General features: G+C 43.1%; 1 protein-coding gene across 4 annotated transcripts in view; it reads left to right on the plus strand.

The window, feature by feature from the left end:
- Window positions 1-364: 364 nt before the first annotated feature.
- Window positions 365-24,911, plus strand: part of PPP4R2 (protein phosphatase 4 regulatory subunit 2) — an 83,522-nt gene continuing 58,975 nt past the window's right edge. For 2 of the 4 annotated variants that reach the window (XM_054729478.1, XM_054729479.1), the window contains exons 1-2: window positions 391-650; window positions 1,558-1,639. In XM_054729478.1, the coding sequence (XP_054585453.1) occupies window positions 617-650; window positions 1,558-1,639 (116 nt within the window). In that variant the 5' untranslated portion in view covers window positions 391-616. Of the gene's footprint in view, window positions 651-1,557; window positions 1,640-24,911 lie in introns of all 4 variants that reach the window. The other 2 variants (XM_008154133.3, XM_054729477.1) reach the window with 2 other exon arrangements.

A 24,911-nucleotide genomic window follows, 5' to 3' on the forward strand; every position in this document is an offset into this window, starting at 1 on the left:
CTCAGTGCATTTCTACCGCGTCCTCAGACCGCGGTGTCTCCCTTCATTCTCAAAGCAGCTACTTAGGGTGGTCCACGCTAGTGTCCCGTTATACGCACGGAAAGCGAGGCTCCGAGAGGCTCAGCAAACTGATTGTCACACAGCCAGCAAAGCCAGGGACTCGCGGTCGAAGGGGTCTGCCTCCAACTCAGGCTCCGCCAGTCCGCCTGCAGCTCCCTCCCGCACCTGTGAGCCACCCACGCAGGAGAGGCCCGCGTCCAGCGACCCGCTCAGTCTCGCTACTTCCGGTTCCGGGTCGGCTCGCGCGTGCGCGGAGACGGCAAGGAGCGTGCCCGGGGACAGCGGGAGCGTGCGCGGGGGCGGCGGGGAGCGTGCGCGCGGTGACGTGCCGGCGCCATGTTGGAGGGCTGGCGGTAGCGGCTCGGGGAGGTGCTCATTCTCTCGGTCTCGCTCTCTCGCTCGCTTCCCCGGCTCCCTTCGGTCCCCCCACCCCCTGGTCGCCTGCGTGCGGGAGTGTGTGCGAGGCAGGGGGAGGGCGTCGGGGGGTGGGGGTAGGCCTTCCGGTCTCCGGAGACCCGCGGAGGGAGGCGGAGGCTGCGAGGGACTCCGGAAAGCCATGGACGTCGAGAGGCTGCAGGAGGCGCTGAAAGGTGGGGGTAGCTGCCGCTCTCCCTTCCTCCTCACCCTCCGCGGCCTTCTCTCCTCTCCTGGGGGGCGGGTGGCTCCTGGGACCCGGCCGGGCGCGGGGCAGGTGCGCTTCCCGGCTCCCATCCCCCTCCCGCTCCCTGGGGTCGGGAGCCCTGTGGGCAGCTCCCTCCCGCCGGAGCCGGGCTTTGTGTCCGCCGCCGCTGTCTAGGCTGGGGGAGGGGAGCCGGGAGCTCGCGTCGGGGCCCCAGATCCTGTCCCGCTGCTCCGGGCACCGGCTCAGTCCTCGTCAGGCCCCGCACGCCAGGCGTCGAGTTAGAGGGAAAAAGCAAAAGGTTTGGGGGGTGGGGGAGCAACTTGAAATTTGTGTCTCAGGAAATTCAGAGCTTCTGGAGTCATCATTCGGTCCTAATTCTAAGGTGGTCGTCTTCCGAGCAACAGGTTTGAGAACTGGTTTTCTAACAACGGTGTGATTTCAGCCTTTTGAGAATTACGCTTTGATACCCGGAATCATCTGGGGACAGCTGCGTGAGATGGCTGGTGTTTCCTAAAATGCAGATGTTTGAACATCAGTTAGATAAACAATGCATTGGGTCCTTGGACATTAATTTTAATCGGATTTTCAGATGAAGCTCACGCTGTTGTTCCCCCGGAACACACTTTGAGAAACACTGAGTTAAGGATGGTTTGTGAAGTTAGTGCCCTCTTTAGGAAGATGTTATCCGTGAAGAGATTGACACGTGGAAGTACAACTAGGAGAGTTGAAGTGGATATTTGGTTGAGAGGCTAACTTTTTTTCTTGTTCTTAATATGAGGAAGGACTGGAAAGAAACTTGGTTTTTAGAGGGCATTTGGAAATGGTTGGTGGGCTTATGAGGAATACTGATAACTGTTCTTTCTTCCCTTACCTAGATTTTGAGAAGAGGGGGAAAAAGGAAGTTTGTCCGGTCCTGGATCAATTTCTTTGTCATGTGGCCAAGACTGGAGAAACAATGTGAGTTGAGAACATATTCCTTGTTATAGACCGATGTATCATTCAGAATTGTTTGGGAAAGGGGGAAAAGTGTATTTCAGAACTGAATAATCTGTGTAAAGCCCCAGTCATTTAAAGCAGTCACTAAGTGCATATATACTTTTTTTATGCATGATTTGTAATGAATTTTTAAAAATGCCTTGGTACATTTAGAAAGCTTAGTTGTCTGAAAGAGCTTGAGGAAGGAAGGATGGGTATTCCATTCATGACCCTTTTTTCGCCGTAACAGGCTTATTTCCAGGATTTTTGTGGCTTGATTCTATTTCAGATTCTTTTTTTGGTGGTATTTTCTCATATTGTCTTACAGCCAACCTTTTGTTTTCATATTTATGTATGTGGGTATTTAAGGTGTCATTTTAAATATGACACCTTAAATACCCACATATTTAAGAAATCAGGGTGATAAATCTGACAGATTCCAGATGCTACAGTTTTGAGTGTTCTGTAAACTTTCTAGGATAGCTAACTTGTTATGTCTGCTCAGCATTTTATTAGGCTTGGTTTCCAAATGTTGTAAATCTAAAACTTATACAATGAAGTTCTGTTTTCAAAAGGAACATTTCACTGCATTGTTGTGAGAGTATTTGGTTAGCAGGAATTGTTTTCACACTTGGTCAAAGTTAATTCCTAGAGAGCAGTGTAGTTTAGGTGACTTGCTTGTAGTCTTGTCTTTGGATAGGGAGTGGGGAGCCGGAGGGAGAAAGGTTTCTTTAGATGCAGGTTTAATAAGTGGAATTTCTGTGGGTTCCCCTACTTATTGCCTATTTTAAAATTTTCTTTTTGAAGTCTATACTATAAGAATGTATGCTTCGACAAGTGGTGAATATTTACTTTGGCTTTATTAACAAACTAGAGGCCTGGTGCATGAATTTGTGCACAGGAACTATTTTTATTGATTTCAGAGAGGAAGAGAGAGGGAGAGAGAGAGAGAAACATCAATGATGTTTCAGAGAAAATCACTGATTGGCTGCCTCCTGCATGCCCCCTTCTGGGGAACGAGCCCACAACCCAGGTATGTGCCCCAGACTGGAATCAAACCCGGGACCCTTTAGTCTGCAGGCTGACGCTTTCCAATAAACCAAACCAGCTAGGGCAGTGGTTGGCAAACTGCTGTTCGTGAGCCACATGCGGCTCTTTGGCCCCTTGAGTGTTCTAACGCCACTTCTTCAAAATAGACTCCCCCAGGCTGAAAACCGACTTATGCACATGGGCCATGAAGTTTCATTTGCACTGTACATGTGCGCTCGCATGTGGTATTTTGTGGAAGAGCCACACTCAAGGGGCCAAAGAGCCGTGGTTTGCTGACCACTGAGCTAGGGCATTAACTAGCCTAATTTTAGATAGAAGAAAGGAAAAAAAAACAACTCTTTGCTTTAGTGGTAATATGGACAAGCTGAACCTCCTTAATGCTTTATTAAAATTACCAGCCAACTTAACATATTGCAGACGGATCACGAGAATTCTCGTGTTTTCTGTTCTAAGGCTTGTGGCCAATCAAAAGACTTCTTTAAAAAGATATTAGCTTGTAAGAACATGTAATAAATAGCTTCAAAATGCAATGGGTATTTAATTTTAAAGTGTGCTTTTAACACTTACGTAAAACGTTTTTTGTACTCGTTCAGTAGACCTTATCTGGCCACTGGTAAAAGCTAGCAATAAAACTACTGGTCCACAATGTGTTAAGAATGTGATTATGATGTGTTGTTCAATTTTATATTTGTTGCATTTAAAAAATGGAACCATTTAGGTGTGTTTTTTTACAATGAATCTTTATTATTCAGATTATTATAGTTGTTCCTCTTTTTCCCCCCATACTCCCCTCCACCTGGTTCCCACCCCACACCAGGCCCTTAAATCCCCACCCCCCACACTGTCCTCATCCATAGGTGTAAGATTTTTGTCCAGTCTCTTTCCACACCCCTTACATCCTATTCCCCCCTGAGAATTGTCAGTCCACTCCCTTTCTATGCCACTGATTTTATTATATTCACCAGTTTATTCTGTTCATCAGATTTTTTATTCACTTGATTTTTAGATTCACTTGTTGATAGATATGTATTTGTTGCCCATAATTTTAATCTTTACCTTTTTCTTCTTCCTCTTCTTAAAGAATATCCTTCAGCATTACATATAATACTGGTTTCGTGGTGATGAACTCCTTTAGCTTTTTCTTATCTGTGACGCTCTCTATCTGACTTTCAATTCTAAATGAAAGCTTTGCTGGGTAGAGTAATCTTGGTTGTAGGTTCTTGCTATTCATCACTTTGAATATTTCTTGCCACTCCCTTCTGGCCTGCATAATTTCTGTTGAGAAATCAGCTGACAATCCTATGGGTACTCCCTTGTAGGTACCTAACTGTTTTTCTCTTTGTCTTTTGCTCTTGGCATTTTTTAAAAAAATATTTTACTGATTTTTTACAGAGAGGAAGGGAGAGGGATAGAGAGCTAGAAACATCGATGAGAGAGAAACATCGATCAGCTGCCTCCTGCACACCCCCTACTGGGGATGTGCCCGCAACCAAGGTACATGCCCTGGACCGGAATCGAACCCGGGACCCTTGAGTCCGCAGGCCGACGCTCTATCCACTGAGCCAAACCGGTTTCGGCTGCTCTTGGCATTCTATTTTTTTTATTTTTATTTTTATTATTTTTTTAAAATAAATCTTTATTGTTCAGATTATTACAATTGTTTCTCCTTTTTTCCCCCCATATCTCCCCATCACCCGGTTCCCTCCCCCCCGTTGTCCTTATCCATAGGTGTATGATTTTTGTCCAGTCTCTTCCTGTACCCCCCACACAGACACCCCTTTCCCCCTGAGAATTATTAATCCACTCCCATTCTATGCCTCTGATTCTATTATGTTCACCAGTTTATTCTGTTCCTCAGATTTTTAATTCACTTGACTTTTAGATTCACTTGTTGATAGATATGTATTTGTTATTCATAATTTTTATCTTTACTTTTTCCTTCTTTTTCCTCTTTTCAAAGAATACCTTTCAGCATTTCATATAATACTGGTTTTGTGGTGATGAACTCCTTTAGCTTTTTCTTATCTGTGAAGCTCTTTATCTGCCCTTCAATTCTGAATGATAACTTTGCTGGGTAGAGTAGTCTTGGTTGTAGGTTCTTGCTATTCATCACTTTGAATATTTCTTGCCATTCCCATCTGGCCTGCATAGTTTCTGTTGAGAAATCAGCTGACAGGCATATGGGTGCTCCCTTGTAGGTAACTGTAACTGTTTTTCTCTTGCTGCTTGTAAGATTCTCTCTTTGTCTTTTGCCCTTGGCATTTTAATTATGATGTGTCTTGGTGTGGTCCTCTTTGGATTCCTCTTGTTTGGGGTTCTGTGCGCTTCCTGAACCTGTAAGTCTATTTCTTTCATCAGGTGGGGGAAGTTTTCTGTCATTATTTCTTCAAATAGGTTTTCAGTATCTTGCTCTCTCTCTTCTGGCACCCCAAAAATTCGGATATTGATACGCTTAAAGCCATCCCGGAGGCTCCTTATGCTATCCTCACACTTTTGGATTCTTCTTTCTTTCCGCCTCTCTGGTTGGGTGTTTTCTTCTTCCTCATATTCCAGATCTTTGGTTTGACTCTTCGGGTGCGGTGGTCTACTCTGTATATTCTTTATTTCAGACAGTGTATGCATAATTTCTGACTGGTCCTTTTCCATTTTTTTGGTATTCTCATTTAGGTCCTTGAAGGTCTCTTCAAGTTTCTTGGCGGTTTTTAGAAGATTCTTGAGTAACCTTATAAATATGGTTCTGAACACTGTGTCGTCCATTAGTTTGCTTTAATCTATCTCTCCTACTTGTGACATACTTCGATGTCTCCACATTTTGGCTGCCTCCCTGTGTTGATGGAGTAGCTTTGTGTGGTCAGTGACCTATAGGGGCCGGTAGCTCAGCTTCCCCAATCACCCTAGGTGGTCGCTCTTGTTACACCCCTTTGTGGGCTGAGTGGAAAGTCTTGGTGTAGTTAAAAGCCCTGATTGCTGTTGGTACACTGGGCGGAATTGACCTCCGGTCCAATTGGTTGTGAGGGCCTGCTGTGTCTATAACAGAAGAATTGCTGTGCTGGAGACACAGTAGGGCTTTGGTGCTCACTGAGTCTGCCTCTTGAATGTGTCCCTTATGAGAGTGGTTGAAATCTGGTGTCGTCCACACCGACAGAAAAGTCACTCTCACTCTCCGACCGATGGCAGAGAGTCCCGTAGGCGTCTGGGTCCCCCACGTGTCCCCAGAAACTGGAGTTCAGAGTGGTTGGGATTGTTGGTATCACTGGCGGGAGTTGATCTCCAAGCCAGTTGGCTGTGAGGATCAGCAGTGTCTCCGCTGGGAGAGCTTCTGTGCTCAGCATGGATGGGGCGGAGTCTCAGGGTGTCACAGACAAGCTTTGGTTTCCCGTCTGCTCCGCCCTAAGAGGGGCGGTTTCTCCGTGCCCGAATTAATGGCCGCGCGCCTCTGAGTGAAGGCAGCTTTCGAGCCTCTCCCGCTGCCTAACAGACTAGTTTCTCCCCAGCTGGGGCTGGATTTCAGTGCAGACCAGAGGTTTTGTTTTTCTCCCGAACGAGAAATCCAGTCACTGGGAGGGCTGTACTCAGCTTGGGTGGGGCGGAGTCTCAGAATGGCGCAGACAAACTTGGTTTCCGTCCGCGCCGCCCTAAGAGGGCAGGTTTCTCTGTGCCCTAATCAATGGCTGTGAGCCTCTGTGAGAAGGCAGCTTTCGAGCCTCGCCCGCTGCCAAATAGACCAGTTTCTCCCCGACCGCAGCTGGATTTCAGTGCAGTCGGGAGGTTTTGTTTTTCTCCCAAACGAGAAAGCTAGCCACGCAGCGTCTGCTGCCCTCCCTCTCTGTGCGCTGCGAGCAAGCCTGCTGCGTATTCAGCCACCCGCCCTTTTTGCGCTCACAGATCTCCGCACCTCCACAGCTCCTGAGGCTCAGCGTCCCCCTCTCTTTTTTTCTCTATTTGTAGGTTTTCCACTCTGCCAGCTTTCCGGTGGTTCTGGACGGTGTGCGCTCTGTTTTCCAGTTGTAGTTTCAAAATTGTTGTGGCAGGCAACAATTAGGTGTTTACCTTATGCCGCCATCTTGGTTTCTCTCCAAGGCTTAATTGCTCTTGGCATTTTAATTATGATGTGTCTTGGTGTGGTCCTCTTTGGATTACTTTTGTTTGGGGTTCTGTGCACTTCCTGGACTTGTAAGTCTATTTCTTTCACCAGGTGGGGGAAGTTTTCAGTCATTATTTCTTCAAATAGGTTTTCAGTATCTTTCTCTCTTCTGGCACCCCCATAATTCGGATGTTGGTACGCTTGAAGTTGTCCCAGAGGCTCCTTACACTATCTTCATATTTTCTTTTAATTTTTTAAAAAATATATTTTATTGATTTTTTACAGAGAGGAAGGGAGAGGGATAGAGAGCCAGAAACATAGATGAGAGAGAATCATTGACCAGCTGCCTCCTGCACACCCCCCACCAGGGATGTGCCCGCAGCCAATGTACATGCCCTTGACCGGAATCGAACCTGGGACCCCTCAGTCCGCAGACTGACGCTCTATCCATTGAGCCAAACTGGTTTCGGCTATCTTCATATTTTTTGATTCTTTTTTCTTTTTGCTTTTCCAGTTGGGTGATTTTTGCTTCTTTGTGTTTTCAATCTTTGACTTGATTCCTACGATCCTCTAGTCTGCTTTTGGATCTCTGTATATTATTCTTTATTTCAGTCAGTGTATGCTTAATTTTTAGTTGGTCCTTTTTCATGTCCTTGAGGGTCTCACTAAAATTCTTGGAGGTTTCTAGAAGATTCTTGAGTAACCTTATAACCATGGTTTTGAACTCTATATCCAGTAGTTTGCTTTCCTCCATTTCTTTCATTTGTGGCATGTTTCTTTGTCCCTGTATTTTGGCTGCTTCCCTGTGTTGATAGAGTGGTCTTGTGTGCTAGGTGTCCTATAGGACCCAGTGGCTCAGCCTCTCCAATCACCTGAGGTGGACACTCTTGGTGCACCCCTTTGTGGCCTGTGTGCACAGTCTTGTTGTAGTTAAGCCTTGATTGCTGTTGGTAACATTGGGAGGAATTGACCTCCAGGCCAATTGGCTGTGAGGACCAGCTTTGTCTACAATGGAAGAACTGCTGTGCTGGAGACACCCTTATGGGGCAAGACTTGCTTCAGTGGGGCTTTGGTGCTCACTGAGTCTATCCCTTGAGTGTGTTGCTTATGGATGTGAAGAGTTATAATCTGGTATGGTCTCATACTGACTTTTGGGTACACTGGCTCTTGGATCTCCAAGGAGGTGCAAAGTCGGCCACTCTGCCTGAGGCCACTCAGCAGGAGCTACAGAGAGATCTGTAGATTCCTCCTCTTAGTTTGGGTTTTTGGAAGTGCCCAGATGAGCTCCAGCTGGGAAGCAAGTCTGACTGCTGTTGTCGGGCGTTGGGCCTTCTTTTGGAAGCTTTGGAACTCCTTGACCCAGCTGCAGATTTATTAGGTTTTAGGCTTCAGAAAGGACAGGCCATTCATATGAAAAAGCCTCTGTGCACAGCTTGGGTGGGGTTGTAAATTGGGTAGGGTGGGGTCTCTGGGAATCACCAGTGAGGAGCAAACAGCAATGGCTGACTATCAGCCCTGCACTAGAGTGATCTCTGGGTCTCTGTGTCCTGTGCCTCCATGCAGGAACAAGGATTGCTGGGAGCACCTCTGAGAGAAAGCCACCCTTGCCTTTTGGCCCGATGCCAGACCAGTTTCTCCCCTTATGAATCTGGGTCCCCAGAGTCTCACCCATAACTGGAGTTCAGAGCAATCGGGAGCTTGTATCTCCCTCCCGATTGAAAAAAACAACAGTGCACCCAGTTGCCAGTTTGTTTTGCACGCGCCACCACACCTCCTACCAGTCTCAATGCGCTTTTTCCTTTCCTAGTTGTAGAACTTCCACTCAGCTAGCTTTCCCATGGTTCTGGATGATACTTGTTTTGTCTTTTAGTTGTAATTTTGATGTATTTGTGAGAGGCAGGAAGTACAGGTGTTTACCTATGCCGCCATCTTGGTTGCCCTTCATTTAGGTTTTAGGGGAAAAAACTCAATATAATCTAAAAAAAAAAATTTTGTTCAAAATGACTGACTGGTGCCCAATATAGATAAACCTAAAAATGAGTACATGCTCGATTTCAAAAATAAATTGATGTCTAAATCATAAATGCTTAGATTGCCACTCCTTCTTTCTAGTTGCTGTTTGGTCTATACTTACCCCTTTCTACAAAAAGCATTTTTTACTTTCAGAATTTTGATACACAAGATTATGTTAAATTATCTGGAGATAAATACTTTAAAACCTCTCGCATTATTCTGCTTATCAGGTCTGAACAAACTGTCTTCCCTTTTGGATAAAATTCATTGGCCATCCTATCTAATAAAAGAGTAATATGCAAATTGACCATCACTCCGACACACAAGATGGCTGCTGTCATGTGGTCAAAGATGGCTGCCCCCATATGGAAACAAGATGGCCACCACAAGATGGCCAGCAGGGGAGGGCAGTTGGGAGGGACCAGGCCTGCAAGGGAGGGCAGTTGGGGGCGATCAAGCCTGCAGGGCAGGGCAGTTAGGGTTGACCAGGCCGGCAGAGGAGGGAAGTTGGGGGTGACCAGGCCTCCAGGGAAGGGCAGTTGGGGGGACCCAGGCCTGCAGGGGAGAGCAGTTGCGGGGGGGACCAGGCTTTCAAGGGGAGGGCAGTTAGGGTTGACCAAGCCTGCTGGGGAGGGCAGTTAGGGGCAATCAGGCTGGCTGGGAGCAGTTAGGATCAATCAGGCTGGCAGGGGAGTGGTTAAATTTAACCTGATGTTTCTAGACAATTATCTTGTCCTTGTTAGAAGACTTAACGTGTCTCTGCCATCCTTATTAGGTATTTGTACATTTATTATAAGAGTATTTTGTATTAAAACTAGAAGCCTAGTGCACGAAATTCATGCACGGGTAGGATCACTAGAGGCCCCCGGCTGGGGCCTTCCTTTGTTCTGCGCCGCCCCCTGGTGGTCAGTGCACGTTATAGCAAGCAATTTAGTGGCCTTAGCATGTCATTAACATACCAGAGGCCCAGTGCATGATTAAATCATGCACGTGTAGGGTCCCCTAGGCCTAACCTGCCATCCAGGCCATATCCACTGCCCCGCAAAGCCTAGCACGCTCCGCGGACACTGCTAGCAGCCTGCTCCCCGCTTTTGATGGCAGGGGGTCCGCTGGTGCTGGAGTGGACACACAGTTCCCCGCTTTCGATCGCGGGGGAGCTGGCTGTCTGTCCGCTGGTGCACCAGGCCTTTTGAAAGCCTCCGGCGCGGCGGAGGCTTTCTTTTGAAAGGCCTGGTGCCAGAGCGGACAGCCAGCCAGCTCCCACGCTTTCGCTCCCTGCTTTTGATGGTCAGCAGCAGGACGTGGGCTCGCTGCCCCAGAGGCCCCTTCTGTGCCGCAGCACAGCCATGGCGCAGACGTCCTGCCCGCCCAATTGGCCACCCCGGCCACCCTGAGTCCCGCCCCCTGCGCCTCCTGCTGGCCCAATCGTGGGCGTAGCGGAGTGATGGTAATTTACATATTACCATTTTATTATGTAGGATTACTCTTTGATTGGTTCAATGGCCTACTGGATACTTAGTATTTTAGGCTTTTATTGTAAAGGATGATTGGTAGTGGTAGGTTGTCTATTGAGTATGGAAAATATTTTACAATTTATCATTTAAGTAACTGATGCTTATACATTTAGCTTTATTATACATTTAGCCTTTGTTATTTTTTTAAATCAACATGGGTATGCCTTAACTTTTAATACTGAAACTTGCGGTTTCTGTCATTTATAGCTAAACTGAGCTTTGTCTAACTTCTAAGGTTATAACATAAAATGAAAATGTAAAGAACAGGAAGTCAGGTCTCTGATGTTTTAGGATGAATGAGTTGCTTAAGATAAGACTTCTATAGTTCTGTTTTTATTCTCGTCAATAAGATGCAACTTTGTTTATAGAATGAAAATCAGTGATAGCCTAGGCTACTTTTTTTTTATTTCTTTATTGATTAAGGTGTCACATATTTGTCCTCATCCCCCCATTCCCATCCCCCACCCCTCCCCATGAATGCCCCCACCCCCCTGTTGTCCTTAACCACTGGTTAGGCTCGTATGCATGCACACAAGTCCCTTGGTTGATCTCTCCCCCCTACCCCCACCCTCCCCTACCCTCCCTCTGAGGCCCGACAGTCCGATCGACGCCTCCTTGTTTCTGGGTCTGTTCTTGTTCATCAGTCTATGTTGTTCATCATTTCCCCTAGATGAGTGAGATCATGTGTTACTAGAAATATACTTATAAGAACCGAATGTGAGACGAGCAATAATAGTTATGCTGACAGGCAAATGAATCAGTCTATAGTAAGTTTCTTTCTGGACCAACCGTTCTTTTGAGATCCAATTTCAATGTATACCAGTTCCTTATGTGAACATGTCGGCACTGACTTTTCAGCTCTGGATGGTGGACAAATGGTGGTAATGCAGGTCCGACTCCCTCTGGTTTGGTCTCGCCCGGACCCAGGTATGTGCGGCCTCACCCAGTCCCGGGATCCAGCCTCACCAGGACCCAGGGGCGCGTGGCTTCACCCGGACCCAGGGGCGCGCGGCCTCTCCTGGACAATAGGCTACTTTTTAAAATTGATTTGACTTGTGTTTTTAGCTTTAGAGAGATTTTAGTATTATAAGTATAGGTTCTTACTGAGGAGGAGGTTGGTGGAAGATTAAAGAGCTTTGGAACAATTTTCCTTCCTGGTCTATTAAAAACTACCTGTGAACACTGTTGTAGGAAGTTGGGGAAGATGCCAAAACATGGGGTATCAAACTGTTATGAAAAGGGAGATATCTTCTTATCTGTCTATCCATAACAACCCCCAGGTTGTTTTTGGCAATTTCAAGAATATTACTTTGATGTTGAAAAGGTTACTTCTGAAAATGGAGCAACACTTTTCCAAAGGTTACAGTTTCTAACTTAATAGGTGGTGAATAAACAGAAACGTGATGGTTTTAATAATGATATAAATAATTTGATGGATTTTAGTTGCAGTTTTCTTCTTGATAATCAAATTGTCTCTTTGGCCAGTGGGAACCTCTTCTAATTGATTCTAGAATCTTTTGACTTGAGCATAATAGTCTTTGATAGAATCCTTATCTCTGGTATAATAATATGTTCTAAGTTTATTTCCAGCCCCAGACCTGGAATCAGCCATTTCTTGAAGAAGCCCTGTCTTCTTTTAGTGGAAAATGGGAGTTTAAAGACTAAAATCTGGGTGCTAGAGATGCTTATTATATTGAATTGGTCATTATGGCCTCTTCAGTGGACAGAACTAGATAAAATACTTCATGATTCATATTACTTCAAATTCAAAATTAGGACTTCAGGGTTTTTTACTTCTTCCACACCAAAAATCCTAGTTCTTAAGGGCTTAGTAGAGTTAGTATATTCCATAATTACTGACTTGAACATTATACACCACCAATATAATTCCTACTAAGAATGTTAAATATTTTTTTACATGCACTCTCCCAATTTTAGCTACAATTGAAAAAAATTAGTTGGTGTCTACATTATTTGAGCATGATTGTTTATCAATCATTTACTTTCAGTTTTATGTTAGTTATATATGTAGTGCTCACCACTGATCCTTATGTTGGTGTATCTAGTCAGTTTGGTTGTCAGAAGCTTATTCTCTAGTGGATTCTTTAGGCTCTTGAAAACGTATTTATGGAGTTCTTGTGTGTTGCTAACATTTTGTGCCCTGTGTTCTTGAAGTTCGGTTTGTGTGAAAATAAAATCTTTATTTTACATTTTTTGCCATTGAGTAGCTTAAATATGTTAATTTCATTGTTTCTTCCCTCCCCCAATTTAAAGAGTTACTGTCAAAAATCTGATGATAACCTGATTTTCTTTACTTTGTAAACCACCTATTCTTTTTGCCTAGATTCACAAACAATTTTTTCTTTAAAGTGCAGTAAGTTTTCTAAGTGTTGGGATTTTTGGTCAGTATAGTCAGGTAATGTGGTGTGTTTTTAGAAGATGTATTTTCAAGTTTTTCAGCTTTTTTTTTTTTTAATTTCAGGAAAATTATTATTTTGAGATTGATCCAATATTAAAGATATCAATAGTTGCATTCCTTTTATACTTGAGTATTATATGGAAATCCTACAGTTTTTTATACATTCTCCTGTTGATGGATATTTGGGTTATTTCCAGTTTTTTAATTATAAATAAAGCTGCTGTGAACATTTGTGTGCAAATCTTTGTATGGGCACGTGTATTCTTTTCTTTTGGATCAAAACATAGAAGTGGGGTGGTTGTACTATGTTTACTTCTTAAAAATGGTCAAACTTTTCCAGAGTGATTGTACCAGTTTGCATTTCCACTGGCATTATGGGAGTTGAGTTCAGTTTCACACAGCCTTTTCAGCACTTAGTATGGTCGGTCTTTTTCACTTTAGCCATTCTAATCAGTGCATATTGCATAGAGGTTTTATTTTGTAGTACCCTAATAAGTAATGATGTAGAGCACCTTATGTTCATTTGCTATTTGTATATCTTTGTTGGTAAGTTGTTAATCAAGTCTGCCCATTTTAAAACTGGGTTGTTCTTGTGTTGGGTTTTAAGAGTTCTTTACATATTATGGATACAAGCCTTTTATCTAACATACTAGTGGCCCAGAGGACGAATTCATGCACATTGAAAGGAAATTAATTAGAAGAAATACTTTAATATCGCTATTTGCTCTTTTCCTATGATAGAAGTGTCAACCAAATTCACAATCAACAATGAGAGATCGAAACACATGCATGCGATTGGCACCAGCGAGAGCATTATATGTACCAGAGGCCCAGTGCACGAAATTCGTGCATGGGGGGGTGTCCCTCAGCCCAGCCTGCACCCTCTTCAATCTGGGACCCCTTGAGGGATGTCCGACCGCCCGTTTAGGCCCGATCCCAGTATGATCGGGCCTAAATGGGCAGTCGGATATCCCTCTCACAATCCAGGACTGCTGGCTTCCAACCACTAGCCTGCCTCTGCCTGATTGCCCCTAACTGCTTCTGCCTGCCAACCTGATCACCCCCTAACCACTCTACTGCCAGCCTGATCGACGCCTAACTGCTTCCCTGCCGGCCCAATTGCCCCTAACTGCCCTCCTCTGCTGGCCTGGTCACCCCTAACTGCCCTCCCTTGCCAGGCTGGTTGCCCCTAACTGACCTACCCTGCAGGCCTGGTTGCCCCCAACTGCACTTCCTTGCTGGCCCGGTCACCCCTAAATGCCCTCCCCTGCTGGCCTGGTCACCCCTTACTGCCCTCCTCTGCAGGCCTGGCCTCCCCCAACTTCCCTCCCCTGCAGGCCTGTCCTTCCCCCCCAACTGTCCTTTTCTGCTGGCCTGGTCTCCCCCAACTACTCTCCTCTGCTGGCCCGGTCACCCCTTACTGCCTTCCCTGCTGGCCTGATCGCCCATAACTGCCCTCTTCTACAGACCTGGTCTCTCCCAACTGCCCTCCTCTGCTGGCCTGGTCACCCCTAACTGCCCTCCCTGCTGGCCTGATTACCCACAACTGCCCTCCCCTGCAGGCCTGGTCCCCCCAACTGCCCTCCTCTGCTAGCTTAGTCCCACTAACTGCCCTCCCCTGCAGGCCTGGGTCCCCCCTAATTGCCCTCCCTTGCTGGCCTGGTCTCCCCCAACTGCCCTCCTCTGCCAGCCTGGTCACCCACAACTGCCCTCCCCTGCTGGCCATCTTGTGGCAGCCATCTTGTGTCCACATGGGGGCAGCCATCTTGTGTCTTGGTGTGGCGGTCAATTTGCATATTACTCTTTTATTAGATACTAGGAGCCCGTTGCAGGAAGATTCCCGCAAGCGGCTGCTGCGGCCCCGCGTGTCGCCCACTCTGCCCCGCTCCGTCCAGCCCGCGCTTTCCCTCTGGCAGCTGCCTTGCTTTCTGCTTTCCCTCCTTCTTCCTTCAATGCTGTCTTCAGTCTTCACTCCTCCCTCCCTCAGCGTATGCAAATTAACCACCATCTTTGTTGGCTTAATTTGCATACTTGCTCTGACTGGCTGTGAGCGTAGCAAAGGTACGGTCAATTAGCATTTTTCTCTTTTATTAGTGTAGATGGTTGCGCGTGAGCGAGTCAACTTAGCCTTTTATACGTATAGAATAAACTTGCTTAATTAGACCTGCTTTCTGATTTAGCTAAACTTTTTCTAGCCCAGTGAAGCACCTCAGCTTCTCTTTCAGGTAATTGTCAGCAACACAGCAGTAAATAGCAACACGAAGCACATTATTATTATAGATCACGCAGGGAGAACAAAGGGTGAAATATTTAACTGCGCAGTGTTTGACTATTTTCTGCGTAGTGAGAAAACCTGAAGTCATTTTCAATGTCCACCATTTCTTCTTTTCAGTCAGGTCAAGGTTCTAAGCTTTTAAAATCTCCGTTTTCTGGCTAATGAAAAGAAAATAGGATTCCACCACGTCTCCTATCTACCTACTCCAGGACTTTTGTGAGGATCAAATGAGACGAGGCACAGGAAAACACTTCATAGTCATTTGGTTAAAGTGTGAAATGTTTGCACCTGGCTATAAAGCAGGTCCTGTTCCTGGGCTGAAGAAACCATAAGGAGGCTAGTCTCTAGAGAGAGAGGAAGCTGGGCATTGCTATGTGACGTCATTATCTGGACGGTTGGACACTTAACATATTAGCCTTTTATATGTATAGATAATTTGGTACTATGTGGCTTGTCTTTTCATTCTCAAGTGTCTTTCAGAGTGAACATTTTTCTGTTCATTCCATTTTGAATTTTTAAAAATTTTCTCCTTTTACTGGTATTACCTGCTATGTTCATTTGTTCTTGTGTACTTTCTAGTTTAGTCTTTATTTCTCAAAGTAATGTTTTTATTTCAATTTCTTTGCTGAATTTTATCACTTCGTTTTTTAATTCTGACTCGTATCATTTGTTTCAGTGTCTTTAGTTAATTTTGAAATAGTATCATACAATTATGATCTGATTTTGGACAAGTCCAAAATTTTTAGCTTCCTTTTGTTGTCTATATGGATGTTTTCCTTATTCTCCACTTTTTCTTATAACTTCATATTGAATATATTTTTATTGTGTTTTTATATGAAGTTAGTTTTCCTGAACTTTGAGGAGGCATGGTTCAGAGTATCTTTTCTAACTTCACAGAGCTCTTTCATTGTGTTTTTGTGAAGTGTTTAAGAACATGGCAGTTTGCTTTCTTCTCTACTTCTACTTTCATTTAGACCTTCGTCTGTATTGTTCCTTTCTCATTGTGGGGTCATCTCTGGATGGGAGTTGGTTGGATCACTTGCAAGAGCTCATGGGGGCAAGACGGCTTCTTCCTTTCAGCTTTCTCTGAATGTATGGGCTCACTTCTGGAGTAGGCAGAACTCATCTCACTTTCAGCTGCTGTTCCCAAATTGTCCTGCCATGACTTCTAGTGAATATCTATTGGAGTTTTGTGCTTTTCCTATTTATTCCTAGGTCCTTCAGGTGCACCGTGACTTTTCTCTGCTTTCTCTGCATAGGTCTTTCTTTTTCTTTTTTTCCTTGCACAGGTCTTGATAATACACAGGTGAAAGGATTATCACTTGCTCCTGACCCATTTTTTGAGGTGTGTGTGTGTGTGCGTGTGTGTGTGTGTGTGTGTGTGTGTAACTTCCTTGTTAGCTAGTTTAGTTTTGTTGTAAAAGTTTTTGTTTATTGGTTTTAGGCTTTGCTGTCTCATTGTATCCAATATATGGGGTTTTGGAGAGAAGAAAACTATAGCACCGCGGTCATCTTCTGAGAATTACACTTTTTAGGAAAACATTTATTTATTTATTTATTTTTGACATATTTTTATTGATTTCTGAGAGGTGGGGAAAGGGAGAGTGATAGAAACATCAATGATGAGAGAGAATCATTCATCTGCTGCCTCCTGCATGCCCCCTACTGGGGATTGAGCCTGCAACCTGGGCATGTGCCCTTGACTAGAATCAAACCCGAGATCCTTCAGTCCGCAGGCCAGCTAGGGCTAGGAAAACTTTTAAAGTCAGGTCCTGTTAAGTTAGTTTCCTCATCTATGAAAAGTACCTCAGAGTATGAGTAGATAATACATGGAAAACTTAAATGCTTGGTAAACAATAAGTGCTCAATAAATAGTAGTTGTTATTATGTTAATAATGCTTTTATTGAGTCTGCTTTTCTTTCCTCCCCGTAGTTTCAAGTTCTTTGTTCACCAATTTTGACATGTAAGAAAATAAAAGTTAGGTTTCGTAAAAGTAGTTATTGAAGGTTTTTTAGCAGGGGGAGATAAATCAGCTTTCCATGGGGAACTTGGGTCTAATTCAGGAAAGTCAAGGAGATTATTATGGGAATTTAAACTAGAGGAAATGAGAATTTGAAATACAGCAGTGTTATTGGGAATGGACATCAAGACTCAGCCAGTATATGGTTATGGTCCTGTAGACATTTATCTTGCCATCATTCTCATCTTGCCAGAGTTTCTGTATAGGCTTTCTAAATCAGTGGTCGCCAATCGGTGGTCCGTGAGGTCCGAAAGGTTGGTGACCGCTGTTGTAAACGGTTCCCTAACTTCAGTTTTGCTTGCCTGGTCTAGTCTCTAATCTATGCTGTTAGCAGTGGCTGTGCAACAATGTAAATATCATATTATTTCCATGATTAAAATCTTACCACTCTCCTCGTTGAAGTTAAAATTTATATCCTTATGATATTTTAAGATTTATGATTGAATCTCTACTTACCTTTCTATCCCTTTGTTTTTTTTCTGCTCTCCTAAACATACTAAACCCTTGATTTTGCACACGTGGATTTAATGGACAAAATTTCTGGTTTGTTAGTTATGTCATGTGAAAATTAACACCCTCTTAATTTTAAAATGCTTTTAACCAAGATATGTTTATAAATAAATTATCATGTTGTTATTATTTTTTTCTACAGCTATTGTCCACTTTTTAAATCCAGAAATCAATGCTTGTAAACAATGTTTGGGGGATGATTAGCACAAAATCACACCGCTTTGCGCTAGTAATTGATTCTTTCTTGGCATGGTGTGGCTTTCTGCAGCAGTTTTAACGTGTGCCAGCTGACATTCCAATGTGCACTAAGCCACGCTCCAGCCGTGTGCATTTGTTTGCTCGTGGTGACTGATGAATGCATGTACTTACTAGATCTGTTCAGTATAAATTTAAAGTTACAGTAATATATATAAAATACCATTCTGTGAAATTAAACTTTTCACATATACTTAATTTTAATTACATAAATGTGTCTACATAAGTAAAAACGGGTAAACGAATTTGCCAAATTTTTATGTATATATTCAGGAAATAATAGACCTTCAGTTTTAACAGATACTTCTTTGCCGATATTGTTCCATTGTATCAAGGTTTTACTGTACTGTACTCACAAATTCTCCAGTACATCATGCTCCCTCATCCCACTGCGTTTCTACATATTGCTCCCTCTCTCTGGAACAGATCTTTCTTTTCCTTTGTGCTTATCTTTTAAGATAATATACTAAGGGTCTAGAAAACTTTCCTTGACCCTGGGTTAAGCATATGTTAGCCCCCTATAGTATTTAATGATTATTATACTTCTATATTTTGTTATGCTATCATTTTTTGTTTAGACTGAATTCTCTGAAGACAACTAGACTCTTCTTTTTGTATCTTTTCCTACCACAGAGTAGCTTAGAGATGCACTCTGTTCACACTGATGTCAATCCTCAGCAGTACTGTGAGGTAGGTACTGTTATCGCCATTTTATAGATGGGGAAACAAAAGAAGGCTTACCTGTCTTAGGTCATACAAATGAAAAAATGACTGAACTGAAATTTGAACCCAACCAAGCTTCTAGACTCCAGCACTACCCAATTCTTTCTAAATAGGTGTTTTTTTGTGTGTTGTGTTTTTTTTTTACCTTTTTGTTTGTATTGTCATCAAAATTTTACATCCACACAATTTAGTGAGTTTATTAATACAACAGGTCAGTTCAGGGCCATGATTTTGCATTTACAGGCAACTTTGTTGTTGTTAATCCTCACTCGAGGATCTTTTTTCATTGATTTTTAGAGAGAGTGGAAGGAAGCGGGGAGACAGAGACACATTGATTGCTTGTCTCCCGAAATCACCCCGACTGGGGCTGGGGATCAAGCTTATAACTGAGGCATGTACCCTTGGGACCTACTGGAATCAAACCTGGGACTCTTCCATGGGCCGACACGCTATCCATTGAGCCAAACTGGCTAGGGCTACTTTTTTTTTTTTTTAACATTCCACATATAAATGATGCCATGCAGTATTTGTCTTTCACTGTCTGGCTCATCTTACTTAGCATAATGCCCTCCTGGGTTCTTTATTGTTAGAACTAACAGGATTTTCTTATTTTTAAAGGGTGAATGATACTCCATTGTATACACAGTGAATCTCAATGTTGTCTATAGGTTCTGTCACTTTACGTGAAAAGACCTATAATGAACCATTTTTACCATAGGCGAATTGATATAAAACAAGAGTTAAGTTCCTATGGCATCTCATTAATGTTTTAAAACAATCTTGAATGAAGTAATGTTTTTTGAGGACCTGTTTTGCATATTACATTTTTTTAAATCCATTTATCTGTTGCAAACACTTAGGTTGTTTCCTTTGGCTGTTGTGCACAATGCTGTAATGAACATGGGAGAACAGATATCTCTTCAAGATAATGGTTGTTTTTTAACCTTTATGTATATACCCAAAAGTGGGATTGCTGGATTATATGATAGTTCTATTATTACTTTTTTGAGGAACCTCTAAACTGTTTTCCATAGTGGCTGTACCAGTTTATATTCCCACCAACAGTGTACAAAAGGGTTCCCATTCTGTATATCCTCTTGTCTTTTTCATAATTGTCATCCTAACACCTAATGAGGTTTTATCTCATGGTAGTTTTTTTTAAGATATATTTTGATTGATTTCAGAGAGGAAGGGAGAGGGAGAGGGAGAGAGAGACAGAAACATAAACATCAGTGATGAGAGAGAATCATCAATCGGCTGCCTCCTGCACATTCCCTACTGGGGACTGAGCCTTGCAACCTGGGCATGTACCCTTGACCAGAATCAAACCTGGGACCCTTCAGTCCACAGGCTGACACTCTATCCACTGAGTCAAACCGGCTAGGGCTGTGCATAGCTTTTTATTTTGATGTAGTTCCATTTGTTTATTTTCTCCTCTATGGTTTCTTCTAGGGTTTTTTTTTTATGGTTTCACAACTTAACATTTATGTCTTTTATTCATTTGGAGTTGGTTCTTGGGAATGGTGTAAGTTGGTGGTCTAGTTTCACTTTTTTGCATGCATCTATCCAATTTTTCCAACACCAATTACTGAAGAGACTGTCTTGACTCCTTTGTATGTTCTTACCTCTTTTGCCAAATATTAATTGAGCATAATGGCTTGGGTTGATTTCTAGGGTCTCTGTTCCATTGATCTGTATGCCTGTTCTTATGCCAGTACCAGGCTATTACAGTAGCTTTGTAATATAACTTGATATCTGGTATTTTGATCCCTCCAACTTTGTTCTTTCTCACTATTGCTACAGCTATTCAAGGGTCTTTTTTAGTACCAATAAATTTTGGAGTATTTATTCTAGATCTGTGAAATATGCTATTGGTATTTTAATAGGGATTGCATTGAATCTAGAGATTACTTTGGGTAGTTATGGACATTTTAACTACGTTAATTATTCCAATCCATGAAAACGGTATATTCTTCCTCTTGTTTATATCTTCCTCTGTTTTTGTTTTCAGTGCCTGTAGTTTTCAGAGTATAAGTCTTTTACCCCTTTGTTTAAGTTTATTCCTAAGCATCTTAATTTATTTTGTTGCAGTGATAAATGGGATTGTTTAGTTTCTCTTTCTGCTAATTCACTATGAGTTTGTAAAAATGTCATTGATTTCTGGGTGTTAATTTTGTATCCTGCTACATTGCCAAATTCATTTATTAGGTCTAGCAGTTTTTTGATGGGAGTCTTTGGGGTTTTCTTTGTATAGTGTCATGTCATCTGCAAATAAGGACAGTTTTACTTCTTTTCCAATTTCGATATCTTTTATTTCTTCTTGTTGTCAGATCGCTATGGCTAGTACTTCTAGTACTATGTCGAACAGGAGTGGTGAAAGTGGGCATCCTTGTCTTGTTCCTGTTCTTAGGGGAAATGGGTTTAGTTTTTGCCCATTGAGTATGATGTTGGCTGTATGTTTTTCATATAGGGCTTTTATTATGTTGAGATATGATCCCTCTATTCCCACTTTGCTGAGAGTTTTTAAGGGGTGTTGGATTTTGTCAAATGTTTTTCTGCATCAATTGATATGATTATTTGATTTTTGTCTCTCAGTTTATTTATATGATGTATCACATTTATTGACTTGAGGATATTATACCAGCCTTGCATCCCTGGAATAAATCCCATTTGGTCATGGTGTATGATCTTTCTAATATATTGCTGAATTGATTTGCTAGAATTTTGTTGATTTTAGCATCTATGTTCATCAAGGATATTGGCCTATAGTTCTCTCTTTTTTGTTGTGTCTTTATCTGGTTTTGGGATCAGGGTAATGCTGGCTTCATAGAAAGAGCTTGGAATTGTGCCTTCCTCTTGAATTTTTTGAAATAATATGAGGAGGATAGGCTTTAGTTCTTCTTTGAATGCTTGGTAGAACTTCCCTCTAAAGCCATTCAGACCAGGGCTTTTGTTTGGTGGAAGATTTTTGATCGCTGGTTCAATTTCTTCAATAGTTATCTGCCTATTCAGGTTTTTTTATTTTTCTTGGTTGAGTTTTGGGAGCTTGTATTTTTCTAAGAATATGTCCATTTTCTAGGTTGTCCTTTTTGTTGGAATTGAGTAGTTCATAGTATTTTTTCATAATTGTTTGTATTTCTGTGGGATTGGTTGTTACGTCACCTCTTTCATTTCTGATTTTGTTTATTTGGGTCCTCTCTCTTTGCTTCTTGGTGAGCCTGGCTAGAAGTTCATCGATCTTGTTTATCCTTTCAAAGAAGTAGCTCTTGGTTTTGTTGATCTTTTGTATTGTATTTTGGTCTCTATTTCATTTATCTCTGCTCTGATCTTTATTATTTCCTTCCTTCTTCTTACACTGGGCTTTTCTTGTTGCTTTCTTTCTAACTCTTTGAGTTATAGGGCTAGGTAATTTACCATTGTTTCTTGTTTTTTTGTGCGGTAGGTTTGTAGAGCTATGAACTTCCCTCTCAGGACTACTTTCATTGTGTCCCATGGATTTTGGGACTTTTTTTTTCTCCCTATTTTGGCTGCCTGTTTGGATTTATGTCTGTGTATTAGGTAGATCTGCTATGACTACCAATCTCTAGAGCAGGACAACGTCAGATGCTGTTTGTGATTGACCCTAAGTACTCTGTTTGGAGCTATTAGCTTTTTGCTCCCTCTGCTGTGGCTGGGACCAAGATTTGCACCAGGGTCTGCTTTTCCTAGCCCGGGGCCTGGGCTTAGAGCATGCAAAGGAAGTCTCAAAGCCTCCAGAGACCTGCCTCTGCTTTGCAGTCCCATTGACACTTAGACTTGATTAGCCTCAGACTCTTGATCACAGAGTAGGTTGAGAGGTCTTCCAACAGGGTGGGGCAACTGCTTTCCCTCCAGGCAAAGACTGCTTAGATATAAAAATTCTATCTAAAGATGTCCACTACAGGGTGAGGGAATGACTCAGTAAAGAAAACCTAGGTGGCAACCCTCCAGTCTCTAACCCCAGAACCCCCAAGCCTAGACTCCCCTCACACAACTCCAGTCTACTCAGCTCTCCCTCTGCCGGAATCCAATTTGAGTTCCTCACACGAAATTTTGTGTGTTGGCCCTTTAAGATGGTGCCTACATTTCTCTCCCTCTCTACAGCTGTCTGGCAGACAGCAGCCCTGCTGCTTTTCATAGCCAGATGTTTTGTGGGCACCCTTCTCAGTTCTGGTGGTCTGGGCTTTGCAGCCCAGCTTTGACCCAAGAGTTCTCAGTGGGAATCCCCCCATAGCTGAGATAATCCCTCTGGAACTTCAGTTGCTGTCTATGGGAGCCCAGCCACCCCTTTCTTGTTTCCACACTTCCTACCAGTCTCTGTGAGGTCTCCACTTTCTGTCCTTGGTTATCAGGGTTCTCTCCAGCTAGAACTCCGTTGATTTTTCAGGGTGGTTCAGTATTTTAGTTGTATTTCCAGTTTGGTCCTGGGAGAGTGTCTGTGTAGATTTCACTTACTCTGCCACCATTTTGGAATCTTCCAGTTTCATTCTTTATTTAGCATGTAGTTTAGTTTTCCTAACACTATTTATTGAAGAGATAGTCCTTTCCCCATTGTATATTCTTAGCTCCTTTGCCAAAACTTAATTGACCCCACATTCTTGGCTTTGTTTTTGGACTTTTTGTTCTGTGTTTTGCCAGTGCCATATTATTTTGGTTACTGTAGCTTTATTGAATAGTTTGAAATCTGGCAGCATGATGCTTCCACTTTGTTGTTCTTTTTTTTTTTTTTTTATAATATATTTTATTGATTTTTTACAGAGATGAAGGGAGAGGGATAGAGAGCTAGAAACATCGATGAGAGAGAATCATCGACCAGCTGCCTCCTGCACACTCCCTACCAGGGATGTGCCCGCAGCCAATGTACATGCCCTTAACCGGAATCGAACCTGGGACCTTTCAGTCCACAGACCGATGCTCTATCCATTGAGCCAAACTGGTTTCGGCCACTTTGTTGTTCTTAAGATTGCTGTGGCTTTTCTGAGTCTTTTGTGATTCCATACAAATTTAGGATTTTTTTTTCTATTTCTGTGAAAAATGACATTGGAATTTTGATTGGAATTGCTTTGTCTCTTGCTTGCTTTAGGTTGTGTGGACATTTTAACAATATTCTTCCAACCCATGAACATGAATATCTTTACATTTATTTGTTTCTTAAGTTTCATCATTGTCTTAATAGTTTTTAGTATACCAATCTTTCAGTTTCTTGGTTAAGTTGTCAGCATTTTATTGTTTTTGAGGCTACTGTAAATAGAATTGTTTTCTTTTAAAATTTATTTTTTACAGAGGAAGCATTAGAGAGGGTAACAGAGGGAGAGAGACATCGATTTGTTGTTCCACTTATTTATGCCTTTATTGGTTACTTCTCATGTGTGCCTTATCTGAAGATCAAACCCCTAACCTTGGTGTGCTGGGACAGTGCTCTAACCGAGCAACTCAACCAGGGTGGGGTGTTTTACATATAATACTATGCTATTTGTCAATAGAGAAAGTTTTACTATTCTTTCCTGACTTAGTTGTCTTTTGTTTATTTTTTGTGCCTAATTGGCTAGGACTACCAGTACTATCCTATCTAATAAAAGAGTAATATGCAAATCGACCCTAACTCTGCTACACCCACAAGCCACGCCCATCTGCCAATCAGGAGCAAATATGCAAATAAATCCAACCAAGATGGCTGTGGCCAAAGCAGGAGAATGGCTTGGGTTTCCCTGGCAACAGAGGAAGCCAAGCTTTCCACCTGCTCTTGCCGTCCTAGGCCTCCACTCGATGCTACAAAGTTCCAATTATAGAAGGTAAACAAATCCAAACAGAAATGGCGGCAGCTACGGAGCTGGAAAGAGCAGGAGGCAAGGGTTGCCCCTGGCAATGGAGGAAGCAAAGCTTCTGCAGCCCTGGCTGGCCTAGGCCTCCACTCCAGGCTACAAAATTTCAATTATAGATATACATAAATTCTAACAGAAATGGCTGCCACCATAGAGCAAGCAGGAGGCTTGGCTCTGCTCCAGGCTACAAAGTTTCAATTGTAGAAGATACATAAATCCCAGATACCAGGGCCTCTGCTTGGGTCGCCAGGGGGCATGGCCGGCCTGCAAACCACCACAGGCCCTTCACCCAGGCCGCCCGACACCCCAAGGGAACCCCCCACCCTGATTCAGGATACCCTTCAGGGCAAACCATCTGGCCCCCACCCATGCACCAGGCCTCTATCCTATCTAATAAAAGAGTAATATGCAGATTGACCATCACTCCAACACACAAGATGGCTGCCCCATGTGGTCAAAGATCCTGCCCCCATGTGGACACAAGATGGCCGCCACAAGATGGCCAGCAGAGGAGGGCAGTTGGGAGGGACCAGGCCTGCAAGGGAGGGCA

The sequence above is a fragment of the Eptesicus fuscus genome, chromosome 18 (assembly GCF_027574615.1).
Source record: "Eptesicus fuscus isolate TK198812 chromosome 18, DD_ASM_mEF_20220401, whole genome shotgun sequence".
Lineage (NCBI taxonomy): Eukaryota > Metazoa > Chordata > Mammalia > Chiroptera > Vespertilionidae > Eptesicus > Eptesicus fuscus.